Source organism: Rhineura floridana, chromosome 11, assembly GCF_030035675.1.
Source record: "Rhineura floridana isolate rRhiFlo1 chromosome 11, rRhiFlo1.hap2, whole genome shotgun sequence".
In the NCBI taxonomy this organism is placed as follows: Eukaryota; Metazoa; Chordata; class Lepidosauria; order Squamata; family Rhineuridae; genus Rhineura; species Rhineura floridana.
Window position 1 is genome coordinate 41,030,730 of NC_084490.1, and position 25,161 is coordinate 41,055,890.

At 45.3% G+C, this 25,161-nt stretch overlaps 1 protein-coding gene across 1 annotated transcript; it reads left to right on the top strand.

Annotated features, from left to right (window-relative positions):
* Nucleotides 1-3,806: 3,806 nt before the first annotated feature.
* Nucleotides 3,807-22,959, top strand: SOST (sclerostin). Its single transcript, XM_061590298.1, has 3 exons — nt 3,807-4,080; nt 11,737-12,157; nt 18,312-22,959. The coding sequence occupies exons 2-3, from the start codon at nt 11,926-11,928 to the stop codon at nt 18,731-18,733; spliced, it is 654 nt and encodes a 217-aa protein (XP_061446282.1). The 5' UTR covers nt 3,807-4,080; nt 11,737-11,925; the 3' UTR covers nt 18,734-22,959.
* Nucleotides 22,960-25,161: the final 2,202 nt, after the last annotated feature.

The window sequence follows — 25,161 nt, forward strand, 5'->3', positions numbered from 1 at the left end:
GTTGGGTAACTTGCAGCCCGTAGGCTGATGTGGCCCTTAGTCTATTTTCAAGTGGTTCACAGCAGTGGGATAGCTGCACAGAGTGAGAGCCCTATACAATCCTCTAATGCTGCAAAGTCTGTTCCCCCTAATTAAGTTTTCCAGTTAGGTCAATGGCCCTGCTTTATATCCAATAATGAAATAAATAAAACAGGTGCATCGTCTCCTGCTTATTCTGACCCCAGCCTGACTTTCACCCCTGTCTGCCTCCTCCCAGCTGTCTGTGATGATCAGGACTAACTTGAATTTTGTGCAAAGAATTCTACCACCTGCCTATATTATGCAAATTAAACACATTTGCACATGTTTGTTTATTTGGCAGGATGTCTCCTGTCTGCTAGGCACAGGCAGGAGCCAAGGGTAGAAAAGGCACTGAAATCCTGCCTTCTGGCCATTCAGCACCTCGCTTTCAGCTTATCTGTACAACCTTGAGGTCTAGAAATGTTCTTTCTCTCTTTCAAAATAAAAGCAATCAAAGAGAAAACTGATATGATTTACAAGCTGCAAAACTCGGTGCCCCCCACGAGTTTATTTGCTTAGCATTTGAATTCCCACGCTTGATTTGTTTGCAAGGCTGTTCTGTGCCAATGAGCATTCCTTCTGACTGGTTTGCGGAGCGTTTCTATGTCTTTCCATTAATACTATTTATCTCCCATCGCACCTTTCAATGCATTTCCCCACCCCTCTCCCAACAGCAAATGCTCTGTTTTTAAAGTGGATTTGTTGCGCTAGGGCAGCAGAGCCCTTTGATCCACTTTAAGCATGCAAGCCTAAATGCCCAGTAGGTGCTTTAGTTACCATTTATTTTTACTGCCTGGGAAACGGAAGAGGTAAGTAAGATTGCTACCCTCTAGACACTTACCTGGGACTTAGCCTTATGGAACTTGACAGCACCTGCATCTGAGCAGCCATGCATGTGATCACCCTGCAAGTGAAATTAAAGCTCAGACATGCCGCAACAGCTGTTTATTGTAGTCCAACATGACAGTCTGCTCTTCCCTCTTGCTCTTCTGCCGGATTCAAACCCAAGGCACGCTTGTAAATCTTGTGCCATCAATCAGTACAGTTCCTATTCTGTCTCCATTTCCCATTCCAGCACAGGAGATTCTTCCTTTTCTCCTACCCTTGAAGCATTCCTCTCTGCTTTCATGTTTCCTGTCCTAGGATTTAATTTCCACTTCCTGGATAAGTGGGAGTCAGGACCCCTCTGGGCGCCCTTCTCATTGTGCACTGATGATGATTTGTGTTCATGATGGCATCAGGGCAGTTATGGGCAATCCTACTTTCCGTGCTTGTCTGCACCTGCAAAAGTTCTGGGGCAGTCATAGCCCCTTGCTTGCTTCCGGTCAGCATGTGTCTCATAACTTCCTGCTGAAATCCTGTAACTTTTTATACCACAAATGCTCTGAGTGGGTGAGTATCCTGCTTCTGTTGTGCTATAGCACAAAAATCCACTTCCAAATGGCAAGAATGCAGTAACAATGGGGAAGCAATGCGGAACAACTAATGAAGTGGAATGATGTGTGTACGGTCCAGTATAAACCCACCACTAATGCACTATGATGCACGTCTATGGCATATTGCAGAATATACCTGCCCCCACCAAAAGAAAACAAATCGGTATAGAGGGGTCCTAAGATGGAGCAAGCCATTTTAGTACATATTACGTATTTTGAGTACACATGCAGATTCAACTGTGAGTCCAGACCAGAAGCCTTCACCTCTTTTGGATCCAGGACTCACTCTTTACCTCAACATTAGACCCATTTTTATTTTTTTACCACATATGTCCAACTTCTTGTTTTTAAGAGCTTACAATGATTGTGACGTTAAATGCATCTTGTGCATTTAGTTGCAATGCAAAAATCAGCCATGGACAGAGAGAGGGGAGGTGATAATGATCAGGACTGCAGCAAACAGGGAAGGGGAGTTTAACCCTTTCCACCATTCTTTGATCCTCATTAAAAAAAACAAACCCCTCGGAAGCTGCTATTGGCATTGGGAGGAAACCATCGGAGCCAATGTTTTTGCTAGGAGCACTCTTTGAAACAATCTACATCCGTGCCAAGTTTACTTCTCACCTTGATTAAAAAATCACAAACTGGGGAAGGGTGTAGCTCGGTGGTAGTGTATCTGCTTTGTATATCCAAGGTCCCCAGTTTGATCCCTGGCATCTGCAGGCAGAGCAGGGAAAGGCCCCTGACTGAAATCTTGGAGAGCCACCACCAGTCAGTGCAGACCAGATGTTCCCAAACGGTGGTCTGTGAGCTTCATTCAGGTTGTCTGTGTAGTGTCCACATTAAATATAATGATTTTTAATTTGCATTGCTTCTTTTATTTATTGTATTTTCCTCTATGACAGCTGAATAGAAAAATAAAACAAAAGAAGCAATAAAAATACAATTAAAGCTATCTAGTACTGTGCACTGCAACTGCTACAATGGGAGAAAAATCACGAAATGGTCTGCTAAGACCCTCTCCAGTTTTCAAATGGTCCCCAAAGTTTGGGAACTACTGGTGTAGATGTTACTAAGATGAACTGTAGGTCTGACTCAGTGTACGGCAGCTTCCGATGTTCCTAGAGGCAGAAAAACCTGGAGGATTTGCAGTGGTGGCTCCGTGTCAGTGGAAGAAGGGGACTGGCTCTGAGTTTCAGGCTGAACTTTCAAGGAGCTGTCCAAGGTTGGACAGTTCCTTGAAAGTTCATTCTAAAACCCGGAGCGGATTCCTCTGCCCCACTGTCGTGGAACCCATCCACCACTGAAGGTTTGTCTATAGTCTATACAGTGGTACCCCTGCTTCCTGCTTTGGTTTTGCAGAGCAGCAATAATTTGTGCAGCATTGCAACACTTTGGGGAGCACCAAGCATACCACAGCACATCATGTTGTGGTCTGCCAGTGGCTTGGCAACTGATTTTTGTAGTCCTGCACAGGCAGCCAAAACAGGGATGTTGTTGTGTTCTTAAAATCCCTGGTGGGCATATAGCTAGTGGGCTACCTTCAGCTTGGTAGATCACAATTTGGTCAGAAACAGTACAATTCTCACTTAACAAAGGGCTTACCTCTATGGGCACTCTGCCTAAAGTACTTTGTTGGACTCTAAAGGCCCTAATAAACCTTACTTTGGCTGCTCTACTTCCCATCTGTGCTGGAGTAGCTGTGTAATGACAATTATTGCCCCATTTGGCATCCATTTAAATTGCTTTGCTATCTCAGTGCAGTAGAATTAATTGAACATTGCTCAAGGGCATTGGAGTATACTGGGCAGTTTTCTTTTTAAAAATTCCTAACTGGTAGATTTATGAGTGTAGTTAACTTTCCTCTCACAAATACTCTGGAGAAAGTAAAACTGGTTCTGGTGGTGACATAAATACCACTAAATTGCATGGAAATGCAAAATTGTTTAGGCGTGCTGCAGGATTAAATGACAGCTCATGTTTTTAAGATAAGGTCCAGCCTCTGAAACCTGTTTTGAATGCTCAGCCTTGGAACATGTGAAATCATAATAAAGAAAGAACAAAGTGTGTCTGAGTCTGTTTCTGGGGAAACGAGCCACTGTGAATAAAAGGCCCACAGGGCATGTTAAACGTTCCTGAGGTTTGTATGAGTGAGTGAAATGAGACACCTACTTCGGCTGGAGGAGGCACCTCAGGCTCCAGGCTCCACATCACCTCCAGACTTCTGCAATTAAGTTCTTATGGCAAGAGCTTTGCAGAAAAGGCCCCTATAGGGAAAAGGAAACAATGGGGATGGAATGTTTGCTTAAATATCCAAGTAAAGCTGGCCACAGTGATGCTTTATATCAGTGGACGATTTCCGGAGAAGCGTTGGACAAACAGGGAGCCCCATTCATGAAGAAAACAGGAAAGGGGGGGACAATCCCAGATAAATAAACGCAAGGGAAACTGTCTGGGGCAAGATGAACAGAGGAGACAGAAGGGGAGAAACTGAGCAAATTAAACATCTGCTTTTAGGATCTCAGCTGGAAATGTAGTGCGGATATAATGCAAAACAGCAGGACAAGTTCCGGTGGAGGTGCAGGTGAGCCTATGTTTCGGAACAAGGAAGGCGCAGGCAGCTGCTAACGAAGGCTGAAGCACTCCTTGACATTCCATGCAAATGCATCTACAACAGCGGGGTGGGGAACCTGTGGCCTTCCAGATGTCACTGAAGGGCTGCATCTCAGGGATCGAGCATCTGCTTTGCATGCAGAAGGTCCCAGGTTCAGCCCTTGGCATCTCCAGGCAGGGCTAGGAATATCTCCTGAAACCCTGAAGCGCTGCTGCCAGTCAGTGTTGACAACACTGAAGTTAATGGACCTATGGTCTGACTTGGTATAAGGCAGCTTTTGATGCGCCTATCATCCCTGACCATTGGCCATGCTTGCTGGGGCTGATGGGAGCCAGAGTTCAATAACCCCTGGAGGGCCACAGCTTCCTCATCCCTGCCTTTGATGGTAATGTATGCAGTGGTGGCTGGTGGCTCCAAGTCAGTGGGGCAGTGGAATCCGCTCTGGGTTTTAGTTCAAACTTTCAAGTTCTGAGTAAAAGTTGGAGTGGATTTCACTGCCCCACTGACATGGAGCCAGCTGCCGCCACTAAACGTATGTTGTCTTCAAAGTGTGTTAAGCCAGCCTAGCTGCATTTGAGGACTCTCCTGCTCATTCCGCTGAGCGGGGACCTGGATGTCTGCCCCCAGATTCTCCCCTGATGGCATCATTTGAGAGGATGACCAGTGGGAAACAAGCCTTCTGAGTTCTCCAGAGGTGGCTTTCAGTCTAATGCAGGGGCTCCCAAACTGTGGCCATGGGTCACCAGTGTCCTGTGGGCTTCATCGCAGTGGTCTGTGGCATGTCTGCATTCAGTGTTCATACTGATTTTTAGCTGTATTTATTGCTTTTATTTCTGATATTGTATTTTATTGTATTACAATTTGAATTCTGTGGAATGGAAGCTGTAACACAGTAACATGCAATATAAAAAACAAAAGAGGCAATCAAAATGCAAATAAAAATCAGCCTGCATCTAGCACAGCTTGTTTCAATTGCTACAACAGGCAGAAAATCAGTAAATGGTCTGCCAAAACCCTCAGCAATGTTCACATGGTCCGTAGGGGACCCCTGAAGGTCCCCTCCTCAGGGGTGGGAGGGTAGCGCTCCCATTCCATGATCCGTGGCAGCATCACAGCGAGGGAGCTCCCATGCCCTCCCATACAGACTGTGTGAGCCTGGCACACCCGTCCACATGCCCCACCTACCCTTCCCGTTACTGTGAATGCTGTGCGTGTCGTGCACATACCTGCCAACAACCAAGATGGTGGGGGAAGCTTCCCTAAGGGGTTGATGCCCCGGCGCCATCTTGGTTGATGGCAGGAATGTGTGCATGTAGCGTAGTATTCATGTGTGCCATCAATCAAGATGGTGGTGGGGCATCAGCCCCTTAGGGAAGCCCCTGCCGCCATCTTGGTTGATGACAGCCATGTGCGTGCAGTGCACAGGGAATTGGCATGAAGCGAAAGAAGAGGGAGGTAGGGTGGGCAGGCAGGTGCCCAAGGGCCCAGTCTGGCCTGGTTATGACCCTGGGTCTAATGAAAGGATGGGGAACCTGTGGCCCTCCAGGTGTGTTGGAATTGCAGCTTCCAAACATCCCTGACCATTAGCTACATTTGCTGGGGCTGATGGGAGCAGGAATCCAAGAACATCTGGAGGGCCACAGGTTCCCTAGCCCTGTACTAAAACCATAAAAGCTTTTTCCTCTAGGCAGTGGTGCATCTAGGTAATTTTAGATTCTGGATTTAATGGCTTTATGGAGGGGGGGACTCCTTGGATGTTTATTATTGTTGTTATTATGATATCCCAGTCAAGGTGGGAGATCATAATAACTACAAGTTCAAGTTGTTGGTTTTGATGCATAAAGCTCTCTTCAGCTTGGGACCAGGATACCTGAAAGACCGTCTTACCCCTTACATACCCAGTTGATCACTGCGCTCTGCAGGTGAGGGCCTCCTGCAGACACCATCTTATCAGAAGGTCTGTTTCACACAACATAGTTATGGCACCTCCCCTTCGGAATTCCCTCCCCTTAAAAAAGCCTTTTAAGTGGAGACCTTATCCCAGTCCACATCAGTGCAGGAATTGTTTTTAAGACTATTTTTTAAAAAAAGATGTTTTGTTTTTATGATGTTTTTAAAGTTGTTTTGTTTTCAATATGTTTTATAGATGTTTTTAGTGTTTTGTCGTTTCTTTGCAGCCCTGGCTCCTTTTGGGAGGAAGGGCAGGATAGAAAATTAATTAATTAAGTAATGATGATCATGGCAGTAGTAGCAAATTTATTAACCACCTTTCTCCAGCAGGTTCCAGGGTGGGTTACAACATTTAAAATTCAATATTAAAAACAATTATAGGAATATGGTGGGTCCTGAAAACATACATTTCAAGTATCAAAGGCCAAGCTAAAGAAATGCCTATTACTTCATGTGTCTTATTTCAAAATGTGGTGAGCCAGTCCTGCTGTGTTTTGGAAGCCTCCTGATCATTCTGCTGAGGTCATTCTGCCCTAGAATTTTACTCCTCAAAGTCCTGCTCTAGTGGTATCACTGTTTCTAGGGAAAAGCTAGGGAAGCTAGGGTACATTTGGAATGGAAAAGCAGCTAAGCCTTTCTCTGCCTCCCATTTTCCTCCTGCAAATTACTCCCTCAAGCCACTCCTCTCTGCTATATTCCAAATGCATACTTAAAGGGTGAGAGATATTGAGCTTTTAAGTGCAGGTTTCTAGTCCTTAGTGGTATAGTAAAAACAGATCTTTATGATTTAAAACTCTCTGTTTGTGTGTGTTATGTGTGTGTAATGGATACATCACAGCAACAAGCTTCATATCCCCCACCCCTGCTTAATTTCCAAAATGAGAAGTAGTGGGACCTAAGCAACAACTTTTGAGCTGGAAACTGTTCTCCCAGTCCAAGATGACTAAAGGCAGGTTGTGGTTAATCTCTGCAAGGTTCCAGATGCATATTGAAGGGAGTGTGAGATTCAGATTTTAAGTGCAGGTTTCTAGTCCTCATTGATACTGGAATAACAGATGTTAGTGTTAGTTCTACTCAGAGTAAGCCGATTAAAAGTAATAAGCATAGCTAACGTAGGTCGATTAATTTCAGTGGGGCTACTCTGAGTAGAATTTAGTTGGATACAACCTATTATAATTTAAAACTGTGTGTGTATATGCATAATGGATGCATCACAGCAACAGGCTTCATACCCCCCCTCCTTTGCAACAACCTTCTCCCAGCTCCAGATGTCTGAAGGCAGGTTGTGGTAAATCAGCCAAAGTTCTTTGTAACTGCTCGGAAGTGCTTTTATCATCAAGTCACATGTGCTGCTGAGTCATGTTCACGTTCCATTCTGTTCTGTGTTTGGGTCTGATGCTCTGTTAGGAAAAGTGTCAGCAGTTGAGTTGTGCTTGGAGCCCCCCCCCCCAAAGCCAAACATGTGCAACGTCCAGAGCTGTGCATGAGTAGTCTTGTCAAGCAATTGGCAATTCCACCAATAAGATACTTAGTAAGGGGAGGGCAGAGGGGCTAAATCTAACTCCCCTGGCACTGCAATACCAAAGGTGACTGGTGCTGTGGCTGATTTCTATCATAGTTATGTACATGCAGCTCAGGGGAGGGACTGCGTAAGTTTCACCTGCTTGCACCATTTCTTGTCCAGCAAGGGGTAGGCATGCAGAAACCAATGTCTGAAGGCATATATGTCCCTTAGCTGGATCAGGGCATGTCATTTTAAAGTTGGGAGCAGAGAGAGAAAGAGAAAGAGAAAGAGAGAGAGAGAGAGAGAGAGAGAGAGACTCATTTGTATGGGACATGCCCAGCACTGTCAGGTAAACCAGAAGACATCATTTGTTTTAGAGGGCACAGATGTGGGTCACATCCATACCACACATTTAATGCACATGGCTTCCCCAAAGAATCCTGGGAATGGTAGTTTCTTAGGGGTGCTGGGAATTGTAGCACCATGAGTGGTAAACTACCGTTCCCAGGGTTCTTGGGGGGAAGACATGACTGTTAAAGTGGTATAAATGTGCTTTAAACATATGGTGTGACTGTGACCTTGTGCAACACAGTTTATTTTTGAAGGACTTTAACTCTGCTCAGGAAATATAAATATGCACCAATCTTTTGTTAAGAATAGTGAATCTCCACTTCACCTGAGTAGAGTGGTGGATTTTGGAGTATAAAGTTATATTTTCTTGAATATAATATCTTTTATTCCTGTTTCTCTGCCACACATTTCCCCATTCAAAAATGCACAAGCCATTCACATTTCTCAGACACAATGTCGACATAAAGACACATGTCATTTGCATGCCATTCTCCTACACACACAGACAGGAACAGTTGATAAACACTTTCAGAGTCCTAACATACTCTCTTCCTTGATGAACCCCTTCCCATCAACACTACACAACATTATCTGTTCTTAGGACTTTTTTGCTGGCATTCTAAATGTCTGAGCAGTTGGGATGTTCACAAACATTCCATGACACCTCAGTCAGCAGCTAAGCCAATGTCTAGGGAGAGCTCATGTTCATATGCTGAGGCAGCGCTCTGACAATCTATAGCTATGAGGGTTTCAAAGGAAGCGGCCTGTGTTTATCTGAGAATTTTTATTTTGTTTCATTTTATTTGGAGGGTTAATAGGCAAAACCACTATTTCCTTGCACATCTCAGTAAGTCTCACAACAATCCTATAAGGCAGGCTAATATTACCTCCATACCACAGATGGAATTGTTGCAAACTGAGAGATTAGTGGCTTGCTTAAGGCTACCCAATGACTGACTGACTGAGGCGAAAACTGAATTAGGGACGGAGGGTGAGGTACGGCAATTAGAAGGTAACTGTCTATCCATAGTTAAGAGTGCTGTTCCTTTCACTAACACAACATAGCTTCCTGTGGTTCTTCTGATGAAGTGTTCTGTGTGACTGAAAAAGCTTGCATATTCATTTGCTTGATTCTGATTATTCATGTGAAGCACATTGAAAAAGCTTTACCTAAACAGTGGGGAAAGATAATAAATAATATTCCTGCACGGACATGGAGAATCTGACACCCGAGCAGTTTCTTGAAACTCAATATATGAAAAAGCATCAGAATGTAACAGTCGATGTAAATGGAAAGCATATGTAGCCTGTTTTCCCTTTTATCTTCCAAAATATTATTGGGGTGGGGGAGGTGCCTCCAGACCAGATATATTTTTCAGTGGCAATAGTGACCTAAAATCATAGGAGATAGAAAGTGTTCTTTCCTCCCCGCTGCAAATAGCAGACATAGCCCTCCTGATCTGGACTGGGACTCTTGCAAGGGGCAAAGCCTCCTACCCCCATGCCAGAATCCTGATCTGCATCAGCCCCTCCTCCTGTGACTGTCTGCTTATGGGGAAAAAACTGCATTTAGGGCCAAGCCACACTTGTACTCAGAGTAGACCCACTTAAATGGTTAGTCATGGTCATGGATTAAAATCAGTCTACTCTGAGTAAAAGTTAGTTGAATACAACCCATGTAGCTTGACCCTTTGTTCATAACCTTGCGGGTCCTTCCCCACAAAAGCTAGCCCTTCATTAAAGAGACACAAGGCTGATCTGGAATTAGGAATATAGGAGGCTGCTTTATACCGAGTCACACCCAGTAGTGTAGTGGCAAATTCAGAAGTGCAGGGTCCCTTTAACATAGTCACAGCCACACCCTCTCCCCCCCTTTTTGCTGCTGGATTGAGAATGAGATCCTTCTTAATGTCTGCTCCCATAACAACAAAAGTCCCTAAGGGTTAATCAGCATGAAAGAGGAGAGGGTTAGCTACTGAAAAAGAGCCATCTCAGTGGCTGACTCACCTCACTCCAATTGGCTCCAATCAGCAGGAAAGAACAAGGAAGCATGTTAGAAGACTCTTCTCAGTGGCTAACACACTCCCCTTTCATGCTGATTGGCTTGGAGGATGCTGGAGACATAGGAACCCTGTTGGGACCCTGCTCCCAAAAAAGTAAGGGGTCTAAGGCCCCCCCCAAGACCCTGGATGACTACACCCCTGGGACTAACACCATTGGTCCATCTAGCTCAGTATTGTCTCTACACTGATTGGCAGCTGCTCTCCAGGATCTCAGATGGGGGGGTCTGTCCCAGTCCTACCTTGGAGATACCAGGGATTGAACCTGGGACGTTCTGTATGCAAAGCAGATGCTCTGCCACTGAGCTATGGCCTTTCCCAGTTCTGAACTGAGATCTTCTGGCCTCTCATTCTCATGATCAGATCCTCTTTTGCTCTTGAATTTGCTGTGGATGTTCATTAGTGTCTACTTTGCAAATTCCTTCCTTTTGAAACAATAAAAATGAACTAGGCTCATGACAATATCATTTTAAGATCTCCTTGCTGTCTCAATTTACTTATCAGGTTGAGTACAGGTGCATGGGTACAATTTTGCAAATTCCAGATTGTTTATTGAGAAACAACAACAAATGATAAAAAATGCAAGTTCAGTACTTTAGGAGCAAGAAGTACGTATGCATTGGAAATGCATGAAGTGAGCAATGGAACAAAGTGAAGCAAAAGAAAATGTGCCAGAAAAAAATGGTGGTCTAGATTCACCATAGGTTCAGGAAAAAAAGGTGATGAAGATGGATATTATAGAGGCTTATAAAATGATAATTATACATGCTGGAGAGGCAATAGAGAACAAGGGGGGAGATTTTCATAATACTATCAGTGAAGATCTTCCAATTAAATGAACTGGTGGTACATTCAGGAGAGCCAAAACGAAGTTCTTTTTTAGCACATAGTAAAAACAGTGAAACTCCCTGCCACAAGGTGTGGGGATGGTTACTTACTTATATGGCTTTAAAAGGGGACTAGATGTATTCACAGAGGCCACTGTCAACAGCTACCTGAATGCTGGTTAAACACAATCACTACATTTAGAGGCGGTTGGGGGGGGAACCCTAGGAGAGGGATATCATATTGCCTCCTTCGTGCCCTCCTGGTGGGCTTCCTAGCTGGAGACTAGACTAGCTGGCCTGATCCAGCAGGACTCCTCTTATGTTCTTCAATCCCTTGGGATTTTCTTCCCTGCCAAATGGGATTTCTGCTAGAAAAAAATGATCATAGATTAGCCTCCTTGAGTCAGGATGAGACTTTGTAATTGGTAATCACCTGCCAGATTGGCCCAAGAGAATTAAGCTTGGGTTAGATTTACTCTAGATAACTGTTGAGCACATGGTAGCCACTTGAAATTCTTGGATGCATCATTTTCCCAGTCTGGAGTTGTGTGCAGCTTCCCCAGCACAGGAAGGGGGTGGTGGTGTTTGCCTCTCTAGTTGATGGGCTTTCACACAGCCCTTCAAACGCTACAATCCCAGGATTCTAATCGGGACACTGCAGCTAAACTCACAAATGTTCAGAAAACTTTTGGAAGGCAAGGAGACCCACCAAATCGTGACTTTTTTTTGGGGGGGGAGGAAAATGTCTGGCAAATCTATCCTGAAAATTCTCATTGACGACCTGTTTGTTTCCCTTGCCAATTTTTCTTTCCTTGAAAGAAGCAAGTGAGAAAAAAATGGGTAAGGAGGATAAACATAGTTTGTAGATGTTCAGCCCACAGCTCCTTCTCCTCCTCCTCCCTCCAAACTCCAATCTCTCCCTCTCTCTTTGCAGACAAATTGGCATGAATGTACCCCCCTCTCCACCCCCCACACGCCTGGCCCCTCCCTCTCTCCCATCATTGGCTGGCTGGTTTCTAAGAAGGAATTTAAAAAGGAGACATGGCTTTTGCACAGCTTAGGCTCCTAGAGGACAAGAAGACTGAGAGGCATCCCAGGCCTTCCCGCTGCTGCCTGGCTGAACATGCAGACGTCTCAGGCTCTTTGCTCTTTCTGCATCTTCTTCCAAGTCTTCCTTCCCTCCGGGAGAGGCTGGCAAGAGCTTAAAAACGATGCCACGGAGATAGTCGTCCCCGAGTTCCCAGAGAATACTGAGCCGCCAGCAAAGCAACTGCACACCCAGAACGGCAATGACACTATGAACAACCGGCCGCAGCAAGGAGACAGGCACCCCCAGGTTGTTCTGGGCAGGACAGGTAAGACCACTTGTGACTCTCAGGTGTGCGGGCATCTCTGGCTGGCCCTCACAACCAACCCTGGGCAAGGGTAGGCGCCTTTGGATGCAGGATAGCACACCCATAGGAAGCTGCCTTGGACCAGGTCAGACTATTTGGCTGCCTAGCCCAATATTGTTTACTCCATGGATGGGGGATGGGGAAATCGGGGGTCCTCCAGATGTTGTTGGACTCCAATGTCCATCAGTCCCAGCCAGCAAGCTGGATGATGGGAGATGAAGTCTCACAAGGTCTGGAGGGCCACAGATTCCCCAGCCTTGGCTTGCTGTGCCTCCCAGTGGCTTTCCAGAGTCTGAAGGTGAAGGCAAAGGTCTTTCTCCTCACCCGGAATAATAGAGGAACATAAGAATCTGGCTTATATTGAGTCAGACCATTGGTCCATCTTGCTCCATATTGTCTACACTGACTGGCAGCAGCTTTCCAGGGATGCCAGAGATGTCAGGGATTGAACTTGGGACCTTCTTCATGAAAAGCAGATACTTGGCCAATGAGCTACGGCCCTGAGATCCTTTCACTGGAGATGCTGGGGGCTGAACCTACCTGCGACTCTCTGCATGCAAAGAGCTATGGTTACCACTGAGCTATGGTTCTCCTACACTTCAGGTGCTAAAGACTTAGCAGTTAGGCTCCTGAAATGACTATTTAATCATTACATTTATGATTTATCCCATCTTTTCCACTGGGATGGAATGAAAGGCAGCATGCATTGTGTTGCCAGGTAGTGTCCCATCCAGTCACTGGCCAGTCACAGATAGATCTGCTTGGCTTCCTCAAGGTGGAAGGCATCCTGTGCCTTCCCACCATGCCCTGGGACCATGATAGTCTCATGTGGTCTTCCATCTAGACGCTGACTAGATCCCGACCTGCTTTGCTTCAGTAAGGTTGCTGCAGTACATGCCCAGACCATGCCCTCTGTCTCCTGTAATCTGCCTTGTTTGTTGGGTATGGTCAAGAATCCTCACCTTTGGGACTGGCAAAGGTCTCTGTGTAACACGAAAGCTTTCACCCTCAATAGGCCAATAAAACATTTCCAGCCATTTGGTCTCTCCGAAGCCATTTTCATATATGAGACTTAAGGCTCTCATTTCAACCAGGTTTGTAAAACATCAAACCTAAGTTGGCCAGAATGTTTGTTGGCATTGCAAATGCCTCTCCTCCGTTTCCTACTTTGCATGAACAATGATGAGAAAGCAACATAAATACTTGCAAAAGGACATGTGTGAAAACGCTCTTAGACTATACCCCCACAAGCTATTTGTCCTGGAATATGTCCTGGGAACCATGCCCCGTATTTTGGGATGATGCCTTCAGTTAGGGCTCCATTGCCAGGTTTTGCAACAGGACAGAATGATGTGCTAACTTCTAGGGATGGGGGAGAAACTGGACTCAGTTTGCATTCAAGACGAATGTACCCAATTCACACTTTCTGAAGCAATACAGAAAACACAAGAGAGACATCTTTCAAAATGCACACTTCTCAGAATCTTACAATCAGTCATGTCGTGGCAAATTCAGAAGTGCAGGGTCCCTTCATGATAGCCATCCCCCATCCTCTTCCCCCCCCCCGCTGGGTTGAGAATGAGATCCTTGTTAATGCTTTCTCTCACAACAAAGACATTCCTAGGAGCTAATCAGCATGAAAGGGAACAGTGTTAGCTACTGAGAAGAGTCTTCTCAGTGGCTGGCTCACCTCCTTTCACTCTGATTCACTCTAATTAGCAGGAAAGAACCAGTAAGTATGTTAGAAGACTATTCTCAGTGGCTAACATACTCTCCTTTGATTGGCTCATAGGAGGCTGGAGACATGAGAGCCCTGCTGAGCCCCTGCTCCCAAAAAAGTAAGGGGTCTAAGACTCCCCGAGACCCTGAACAACTACACCCCTGCTTACAATGCAGTTCTCCAGCCAAGTGATGTGTACAAAAATGCATATACTAGGACAATGTTTGTATATAAATGCATATATTAGTGAAAATAGCATACAAAAATGCCTTGTAATGGGTAAAACCGCTTTGAAAAAATGTTCTCTTAAATGCAGATGAATTTTTATGAGGACTTTTTTAAAATAGCAAACTGATGTGGAAATGTAGAGAACTGAATTTAAGACTGGAAAAACGAGGAACTGGGAGAAACTGAAATTGCCCGTTTGGCCCATCCTTGCTAACTTCCTTGCCATGCTTATTGCAATGTCACATCCCAAACAGTAATACTGCTCCCCACAAGCTTGCTAGAAATGGGGGCTGGAAGGATGGATCTCTCATGGATCTCTCCTTTCCTGACAACAGATCTGCCCACGAGTAAGAACCCCTGCCATTACCCATAAGTAATTTTAACTCTTTACCCAAATGGGCTGCAAATGTGGGAAACAGCTGCAAAAGGAATCTGCTGTTTGTGTCTGTTTTTTGCCCCATAGACAATATGAGAGGGGGAGCTGATGCAAATGAAGCCTTAGGAAATGCCCTAGAAGCAACTTACCCCATTCTTGGGTCGCTGATCTATTAAATTCCCTTCTTCTCCCTGACCTGGACTGAAGCATCCTATATGCCTGAAATACAGAGATTGCATCTCTCTTTTCCCTCTGATATGAGCTATGGGTCAGGATGTTCTATAAGATTGGGGTGGGCAGACTTCAGACTTGCAGGATCTACTTTGCTTCTTTTTTTTTAAGTGGAAGCCAGAGGTCCACCCATCAAGAGTCCGTGCAAAATAGTGGCTCACCCAGGCAGGCATATGCTCAGAATTAAGGAATTGGGTGCCTCCAAGCACATGCTGTGCCCAGGAAATTGGGATCAGCACCAAAACCAAGTTTCCAAGTCCTTTCCCACACACACACACACACACACACACAAAATCCACTGTTAGTTTCTTTCCAGCAACCTAATTTAAGGGTGGGGTTTTTTTAGTTGTTGCTGTTGTGGATTTGGGAGTCAACTGGTAACTCTTGTCGCTCTGCTGCTCATCATCCAAATAGCTACCAGTAGATGTAGATCAAGATCTGCCTTCTGCCCACTCCTGAGCATAAGACTCTGGGCATTCAAAGGGAGTACATGTGGAAGAAGATGTCTGTAAAAGTAGCCTAATGTCAAGAGGGATTTAAATTCATGAGTGATGCGGGCTGTTTGCTATTATGCTGTTGGATCTGACTATCCATGGTTGCTTTCTGCTGCTGGATCAGGCCAAGGCCCATCTAGTTCTGCATCCTTTTCTCACAGTGGCCAGCCAGATGCCCATGGGAAGCCTGCAAGCAGGACCTGAGGGCAACAGTGCTCTCCCCACTTGTGATTAAACCTGGAATCTTCTGCATGCATAGCCAATGCTCTACCACTGAGCCACAGTCTAGTTCTGCCCTCTGAGGCAGCAGAGAACAATTCTTTGCCCTCTTCTATGCGACAGCCCTTCGGGTATTTGAAGAGGTCTGAGCTACACCTCTTCCCCATAAAGTATATAGCCATCATGGCTAGTTACCACTGATAAGCTTATCCATGAATTTGTCAAAACCCCATTTAAAGCCATCCAAGTTTCATTATGATGTTTTGCTCTGCCTGGTGAAGAAGGATTCAGACTCTTCAAGCAAGGAATCTGATTCCTCAGCTTCACTCTATTACCAGCTGTCACCAAGGACTCTGTGACATCCCTGTAATATCCTGATGAAAATAAAGCATACGGCAGGACTGGGGGCTACCTAGCAATGCCAAAGTGGCCAGCTCCAAGGCAGGGCTCTGTCCCTTAAATTCCTGCTAGCTGAGAGGTGGAGGCAGGCAGGTAGCAAAACTACTGCACTTGCTACACTTCTCTGTTGACCTCTGGGCACAGAGGGAACAACACCTCCTTTCCCTAGGAGCTCTCCAAGGTCCTGAGGAGTCTCCCTAAGGCCTAATTCATACCCAGAAGACAAGGAGATGGTAAACCTATTTCTGGGTTGGACCACTTCAGCCTGCAGGTTGGTTCTAGCTTCACTTTCCCCCCTCCCCCAGCATCTAGTTTTTTATATGAAAGAATTTTCAACTCCATGAGCCCCCTCCATCAGTCTGAAGTGATACAGCTCCCCCCCCCCGGCCACATCTCTCATTTGTCCAAACCTGGAACATGCTGATACCAGCTCCCCACTGACAGTCAGTTCCCGCATCAGGTCAGCCACCTCTAGGCTTTGTCAACTGGCCTGTGAGCTCATAGCCTGTCCAGGACGTACAGTAAGTGGGAAATTCTGGCTGACTTGACTCCTGCCAAATAATAGTTAGATCTGGTAACCAACAAAATTCATTGAGAACTCAGCTGTCCAATGCCTGCTTTTATGATCAGGCCTCTTATTGAACATTCAGAACATCTAGTTTGGGGTGGACAACCTTTTCAGGATTAAAGGCTGCATTTCCTTGGGGGAAAGTGGTTGGTAGATACGGGTGGTAGATAGGGCAAAAGCAAAAAGAGTGCAAGGCCAAAGACTCTAGTAGGTAAAGGTAAAGGAGGAAGTGAGAAAGTGCCAAACTCCTTACAAGATCGTTTTAGTTCAGGCAAGTGTTTTAGGTGTTTTACAGGAGTCTAGCTTTCCTGTCCAGATTTCATACCTTGGGATGCGCTTCAGATGTTCACCCAGTCTCTACAGGTTCTTATGACAAGTCTACAGGAGAGACTGGCAACATTCACACCAAGCATGTATTCCACTATTATTTCACTTTAAACAGTCATGGCTTCCCCCAAAGAATCCTGGGAAGGGTAGTTTGTGAAGGGTGTTAAGAGTTGTTAGGAGACTGCTATTCCTCTCACAGAGCTACAATTCCCAGAATTCTCTGGGAAATGGGATTAACTGTTAAACTACTCTGGGCATTGTAGTTCTGTGAGGGGGTAGGGGTCTCCTAACAACTCTCAGCACACTTAGCAAACTATAGTTCCCAGGATTCTTTGGGGGGAGCCATGACTGTTTAAAGAGGAATAATACTGGAACAAATGTATAGTGCGAATATGGCCTGTTGCTCACTGGTAGAGTGCATCAAGGATGCTCAGTCCTCTTTGGCCTTTTTTTGGGGGGGGGAGGAGACACCCCTTCCTTAGGGTTTTTTCCTGAACTTTTTTTTTTGCACTTCTTCTGCAAATCTTGGTATTCTCCAGAACCTGATACCTTCCATTTGTGCATGGATGGTGCAGTTTTAGTTATATAAGCAAAGGAATTCTTCTCTGAACATTGAAAAAATAGAGAATGATGGTACTTCAGATAATTCCACAAGTGTCACCAGTCCTTGCCTCCAAGGACTTTACAATCTGAAGCCATCTATCTGTAAAGGCCTGAGTGATATTGCCTGGCAGCAGGTGGATTGGACCAAGGCTGCCTACACATTTACCTAATTGTAGTACAAAACTGTAGTTGTTCTCAGTCTGGAACCGTTCATCCTTGTCCTTAATATGCCGCTTTTAAACTGAATTGATTCTAGGTCCTGGCATCCACAAGGGTGGGTGTGGTTACTTGATATGCCCTTGAAACCCCTCCCCTTGAGTAAGTTATCCACTCCTTTTCCTCCCTGTGCATCTCCCAGGTGAGTGAATAATGAAGTGGTGATTGCAATCTTGGTATACTCTCACCCCAATGCTATTGGGAAGGTATGGATACCACCCACATCAGTTGTTTTCATCTGTTTTCAAATGGACACACCGCAGGGTAATGCAGACTCAACCTGCAATGAGCTTTTATTTTCAGAATGAAACCTGTTTCTCATGAAGTGCTTTTCAGGAGCAAAAAATGTGCAGCAGATCTACATTGTGTGTGGACTACATAGAAAAACAAGTATTCAATCTCCATTGATTGTAGAATAAAATGTCATGTGTACACAGCCTAAATGTCCTGTTGCTTCCAGACAGATGAGACTAAATTCTGTATACGGAAGGAGTGGGGAAGCTGTGGCGCTCCAAATGTAGCTGGACTACAACTCCCATCATCCCCTGACTAGGGCTCATGGGAGCTGCAATCCAACAATACCTGGAGGGCTGCAAGTTCCCCATAGCTGTTTTGCATTGATGTGCTCAGTCAAGTCATCCCAGATGGTTTGATTGGCTCCCTCTTTGGCACAAAATGGCTCTGATGCTAATGTGCCTCTGATCTCTAAATAACTCATACTTCCTTCTTTCTAGAACCATTGAAGTTCAGCTGCCGGGAAATGTATTCAACCCGCTATGTCACTGAAGGCCCATGCCGCAGCATCAAACCAATCAGGGAGCTGGTCTGCTCTGGTCAATGCCTTCCATCCCACCTCCTTCCCAATTCAATTGGCAAGGGGAAATGGTGGCGGCAGAACGCTCTGGATTACCGCTGCATCCCAGCGCACAATCGTTCCCAGCGCATCCAGCTAGCCTGCCCCGACGAGGACATTCGGACTATCAAGATTAGAACCATCACATCTTGCAAGTGCAAACGGTACACCCGTTCCCACAACCGGTCCCAGCTCAAGGACTTCAGCAAAGAGACTGCCCCGCCTCAGAACAACAAAAAGTCACGCCTCTCCAGGGCCAGGGGCAGTAAGGCCAACCAGCCGGAGCTCGAGAACTCCTACTAGCTGAGGGCCTTTGGCAAGGCCCAGCCTAGAAGCGGAGTTTTTGTTTTTGCAAGACCCACTTTCCCCTTATTGATGGCAACGGGATCAAAATGGAACAGAGTGAGCAGGGGCGGGGTGAGGGGTGGCCACAGCCACAGTTGCTGCCCCGGCTGGAGGTTCAGAGCTGATGCAGCCAAAAGCTCTCAGACTCTCCTTGAGGTAGTTGGATGAGAGAGGTGTGGGGGGGAAACAGGATGAAATTGAGCTGGAGGAAGCAGCTCTGAGCAGAGTTGCTCAGAGGTTAGCAAGGGGGTTGTGCGACTCAAATGGCCAAAGGGGTTGGGGGGGGGCTCAGTTGCACCACTACATTCTTCAAGACTACCTTGTCCTTACTCTGTTTGACAAAGGACTGGCACCTCTCTGTGAAAGCAAACATACATCAATTTAGAACTGAGTGACATCTCTAAGGGTGTGTGCTCACCTGCACACCTTCAATTGCTGTGCTTAACACTTTGCTTCTTCGTGGGTTGCGCATTAATGTGTTGTGCCGCAGTGTTGCCTGAGCTATGCGCTTTGTTCTTTGTCAATGGTATATATTTGCTTCCTCTTCCCATGATCTATTGGGCTGCACTCCACATTGGTCAGGAAAAGGGAGAGTTTAAAATCCATGCCATATTGCACGGTGCCAAATGTATATCTCTTCATAGACAGCTAACTGCAGGGGCAAGTTACATCAGGAAACGAAAAAATGGGGTCGCAAAACCTTGAAAAGGCATCTCTATTAGGAACAGCAAAATAGGCAGCAGTATGCAAATTAAAAAACAAACAGAAAAACATCAGGGGTGTGTGTAAAGGTGGTTGTGCACACAATCATCTTTATATATATAAAAAAGATATTAAACCCTTTGATGAGAGCAGAGGGGGATTGTGGAGAAGCCATGTGAGGCTCTTCCAAAGAGCCATTGCTAGCTTATTCTTATCAACGTCTCAATAAAGCATGTGCTTGATATATTTTTTTCTAGGAAACGGAGGACTATTTTATTCATTATATTTTTTCAGGGGCATCCATAAAGTGTTTTGACACATAAGTCTCAAAATGTAAAGTGATCACATGGCAAGTACATGTTGGCCACAGCCATCTCATGTTGGATGGACCACATCTCCTTGCCATGTCATGGCACCCGCCTTTGCCAACATACTATGTGCAAAGCAACTCTGGTTTAAATTGTAAAGCACCATAAGCTAGATAGACCAATGGTCTGTCTCAGCAGAAGACAGCTTCCTAGGTTCCCCAATGAGAGGTCATAATAACCAGAGAACCCACACGCTGGTGTGGGAGTAATGTCTCTCTGACACTTCTCATTTTGGAAATGAAGCTTTGGCTTCTATATTCCATGCATCCAGTTGAGGCAGGTGCCTCTGATATCAGTGAGGCACTGAATCCACTTTCAGCACCTTGGACAGCTCTTTGAAAGTTTGCACTAACAACCGGAGTGGTTTCACTGCCCGACTGACATGGAGCCACCAGCCGCCACTGATGTTCCTACACAAGGCACAGAGGTGGTCAAAGAGGAGCTTTGCCATAGGGATTGGAACCACCATAGGAAGCACGATTCTGACATTTAGCACCTGCAGAGCCACTTTGCCAACAATGTTTGTCCTACAAGGGTGTAGAAAAGAAGAATACATGCAGGGCTGGTATAAGGGTCAGCATAGTTGGGAACCTACTGAGGCCCACACACTAGTATGGGGTTCACTGTGTTGACTCCCCTCCCCTCGCCCCTTACCAGGCTTCTCCTTCTTGCTGTTGCTGCCTGTTCACCTCCACTCTCCAAGCATGAGATGAAGCAGCTTTGTCTTCTCTGTCTGGGCAAAGGAGCAGATTAGATCCAGAGGGAGGAGGCAAGCTTATGGGCAGTGATGACAGTGGCAAGGGAGTGGGCACCTTGCCCAAGTGGCCCCTCAAAATCTGGAGCCAACCCTACACACATGTATATTTTCCTCTGCATATCATCGTGCGTGGAAAACAACACTGCACTTTCCCTACATGGAATTATGAGATCACTTCAACTTCCAGATGCATGCCAGGCACACGCATGTGTCAATTTCACAAATCATTATGTCCATCAACTAATGCTCCCTGCCCCCATCTCTGTGGGTAAACTGTTGGGAATCCCAACTTTTAAAAGAAACAGGCAAAGGCCAAAAAAAAGTTTCTAGTCCTCACAGTGGCAGATTTATTTATTTTTGAGGGGAGGAGTTTTGGAAACAAGAAGGCAATTCAAAGGGGAACCAAATTCATTTGCTCTAGTAAAGTGGATTCAATCTTGTCTGTGAAAACAGATTTCTGGCCTTGACCTGGATATACTTGCTGTGCAGAAATTAGAAATCTGTTACGCTTTTCATGAGTGCAGTGTTTATCAACAGGTGTCTCACCCTCTTCACATAAGGAGCAAGCCTGGCGCTCCCTTGATCGTCTGGACAGTTCATTCATTTTTAGGATGCCATTGATCTGATCCGCCTCAGTATAGTGTGTTTTGTCCATTTACCATCTTCTTCTCCCACTCTAGCTGTATTACAACCACAATGTTGTTTTTAATCCTCATTGTTAATATATATTTAAGTTTTAAAAGTTGTTCTCTGCAATGATGAGGTCTAGAAAACCTAATTTTAAAATGCTGAGGAAGACCTTTTCTCTGGGTGATGCATAACAGCAATAATAAATACATATTATAAAGAATTTCCATTGCATTTACGGTGCTGTGAGCGGTGTTGATCATCCTTATAAAACCTTTGTGCAAGATGTCATAGACGTTCTCATATTGTCCAGTACAAGCTGTAAGTCTCACTGTATTGCATGGGGCTTTCTCCATATGTGTTTAGGATTGCATCCTTACATTCCAATCATATATATGTCTACTCAGAAGTAAGTCCTACTGATTTCAATGAGGCTTATTTCTAGGTAAGTGGATATAGAACTCCAGCCTTAGAGACTGTGACTGCACGCAGTGGATTTATGACAGCCAGGATTTGGACCCAGCTTTCAGTCAATAATATATAGTATACTACCTACTGGAGATCGATTCTAGATGTCCTAGGGCTCATCCAAAGAGCTTTGAATGTGCTGTAAATTCTGCTGCATTGGAATTAAAGGAAAAAGGAGAGAAAGGCAACGAGCTACCCCCATCTTCAATTTCTGAAATGAGCAGTGCCCGGGCCTCAAGCCTCCTTGGAGGTCATTCCCTTATCCTGGACACCTTTTCCTTAAATCCAGATATGTGAGACTTAGTTATTCAGTGGTAAGAAACATGCACTGTGCATGAGTTCAGATGCACTTGGTTTCATGTTCCCTGTACATTTAGCATTCCCATATATCAACATCTGGAGGGCCCATACAACATCTGTGCCCCTCCAAATGTTGTTGCACGCCAATCCTTCTTTTAAAAAATCACCAATGTAAACATGCTGGGGTTTCCTGCTTGAATGTTATGCTCTCTTGCCAAATGTCCCTGCCCTGTCCAGAGGGTGGTGAAGTAAATGCATTCTGCACATGCTTATTGACTCAATCTTTTAAAAAGAATTACCTCTCTTGTTCCAAGGGACAATTCAGATATTGAAAATAAATGCCAGGACTAAGCCCTATGCTCAAAGTAAGCCCTGTTTTTGTTTTTTTAGAAAACTGAGATAGAATTTAGGGCAGGGCTAGGAAACCTGTGGCCCTCCAGATGTTGATGGACTCCTATCATCGCTGACTATTGGCCATGTTGACTGGGGCTCATGGGAGTTGAAGTCCAACAACATCTGGAGGGCCACAGGTTCTCCAGGCCCGGTTTAGAGAAAGAGAAGTTCTCTTCAGATTCCTTTCCTTTGTCCTTGAGTTTACACTGTTACTGGAAAGCCACTAGCTGTATATATACTGTATGTGGTTAAGCTGCAAATGATATCAAGACAGAATTCAGATCTGGGTACATCCCTTCCCTGATTGCTCCTGCCTCATTATTTCTTTGACTCGTGTGATGTGTGGCCTTTTGGATTTTGTTTCCACTAGCGGATTTGGCAATGAAAAAGCTGCATTTTCCAAGATTAAAACAGCATATTTATTTCCCTGTAAAAAGTATTTATGCAATTTGTTTCTTTGTCTTTGTTTTTCCTCCTGTAGCAAGTGGGCAGTTGTGCTCCTCAGATACTTAGCCTGATGTTTCAGAGTTATACAGATATATTCCTAAAGGTATTAAATTAATAAAGTCATGTCCATGGAAAAAGATGGCTGGTGTTTGGTTGTGGGTTTTTGGTAAGCGTAATGCAGCGGTGGGGAAACTTTTTCAGCTTGAGGGCCACATTCCCATTTGAGCAACATTCGGAGTGTGTGTGTCACATCATGCCAGTGGTGGGCAGGGTGAGAGGCAAAAGTTGGGTGGAGCCATGAACGTAAATTCCAAGCTATGATCTGAAGGCACATGAGGCTACCACCTCATTGAAGCTAAGCAGATCTGTGTCTGGTCAATGCCTGGATGGGCCTGGGAACCACATGTATGCTGCGTTGGGTTCCTTGATGGAAGAAAAGTAGCGTATAAATGTAAATGGTGATACATTTCACCTTTTATACAGCAGGCTAAGTTCTGCACACACTTGCACAAATTTCTCTTATCCTCCATTCAGGCAAGCAAGAGGCATTATGGGAGTTCAAAGAGACATTCCCAACAGGCAAAAATATTAAAGGAGCGCATGAAGTAGGGGCAGTGAAGGGTGTTGTCTGGGAGGAGTGATGAGAATGATGTGGGGATGTGGGCTGGGGAGAAGTTTGAGGGCCAGATAGAGATGTCTGGAGGGCCGCATCCAGCTCCTGAGGTTCCCCTCCTGTCATATAAAGCAAATGTCACAGGATAAGGATGGGGAAAAAACAGACAGTTGTCCTGTCCAAACTTCTTGCTCCAGCATCTCTGGATGCCACAGGAATCAAGCAAGTGAGCCAAGCCACACGCCACAGAGGGAAGGTAAAACAGACACGTTGTCATCAGCTGATCCGAGGTGGGAGAAAACGCCTGCCTGTGAACACAAGCAGTATGATCCAGTCAACCTGAAGCATTGTCTTCAGTAGGAGAAGTTACGTCTACAGACCTTTGCACTCTTCTCTGGGACTGGGAGTAAGCCCCATTGAACTCAGTGGAGTTTACTTCTTAGTAGACATGTATAGGAATCAGGACTAAAGCATGTGCTTCTTTGACTCTCCCACTGAGACCAGTGTGGCTTTAAGGCTGCAAATGGCAAAGAAGCAGATTTCAGCTAAGCATTAGGAGAAACTTCCTAATGATAATAAGAGGTGATTGACTCTTTGGAGTGGAGGGGGGAGGAGGGCTCCCATTTGCTGGAAGTATTTAAGCAGAGGGTGGATGGCCATCTGGTCAGGGATGATGTAGTTGCAAGATCCTGTACTATAGATTCTGCAATGATCAGGGGATTAGATTAGTTGACCTACAAAGTCATAGGAACACAGGAAGTTGCCTTATACTGAGTCCGGCCATTAGTCCATCTAGCTCAGCATTGTCCGCACTGACTGGCAGCTGATCTCTCCAGGGTTTCAGACAGGAGATATTCCTAGACCTACTTGGAGATGCCAGGGATTGCACCTGGGACCTTCAGCATCCAAAACAGATGTTCTACTACTGAGCTATGGACCTTTAGGCTCTGAAATTCTATGATGAGTAGGTACCATTAAACTGAGTGTGGCTTTATTCTGTGTAGATGTGTATGAGATTGCACTTCAGCTGGATCATGCTCAGTCATAATTTATCATTATTTTATATAGCACCATCATAATACATGCCATTACAGCATAAGCATATAAACAACAGATCCCTGCCCCAAGGTTCTTACAATGTAAAGGAGGTGTGGGGAACCTTTGGCATGCCAGATGTTGCTGAACTACAACTCCCATCATCCTTGGCCATTGGTGATGCTGGCTGGGGCTGATGGGAGTTGAGCAACATCTGGAGGGCCAAAAGTTCACCATCTCTGGCTTAACAGAAAAGGTGGATTTTGAGGGTGGATTTGAAGGTAGAGACGTGGTGTCACACAGGCCCTCTCACAAGGCATTTGAGGAAACATATTGCATTCTGGGTAATATTTGCTTCATTTACAAGTGGAGCAGTAGTGGGGAAGCTGTGGCCCTCCAGATATTTGTTGGACTAATCCCAGGCAGCATGGCCAATGGCCAAGAATGATGGGAAGTATAGTCCAACAAGATCAAGAGAGCCATGGTTCCACCTTCCTTGCCATATGGCAAGCGAGAATGGTAGAGTTGGAGGAGCACAGATCATAAGGAGGGATATGTTAGGAAATAAGGGCAGAATGGTAGGGCAAGGAGAGCTTTAAAAAGAAGGGTGAGTCTGTGTGTGGATTGGTCACACCCACTTAAAGCTCATAGCTTCCCCAAAGAATCCTGGGAATGG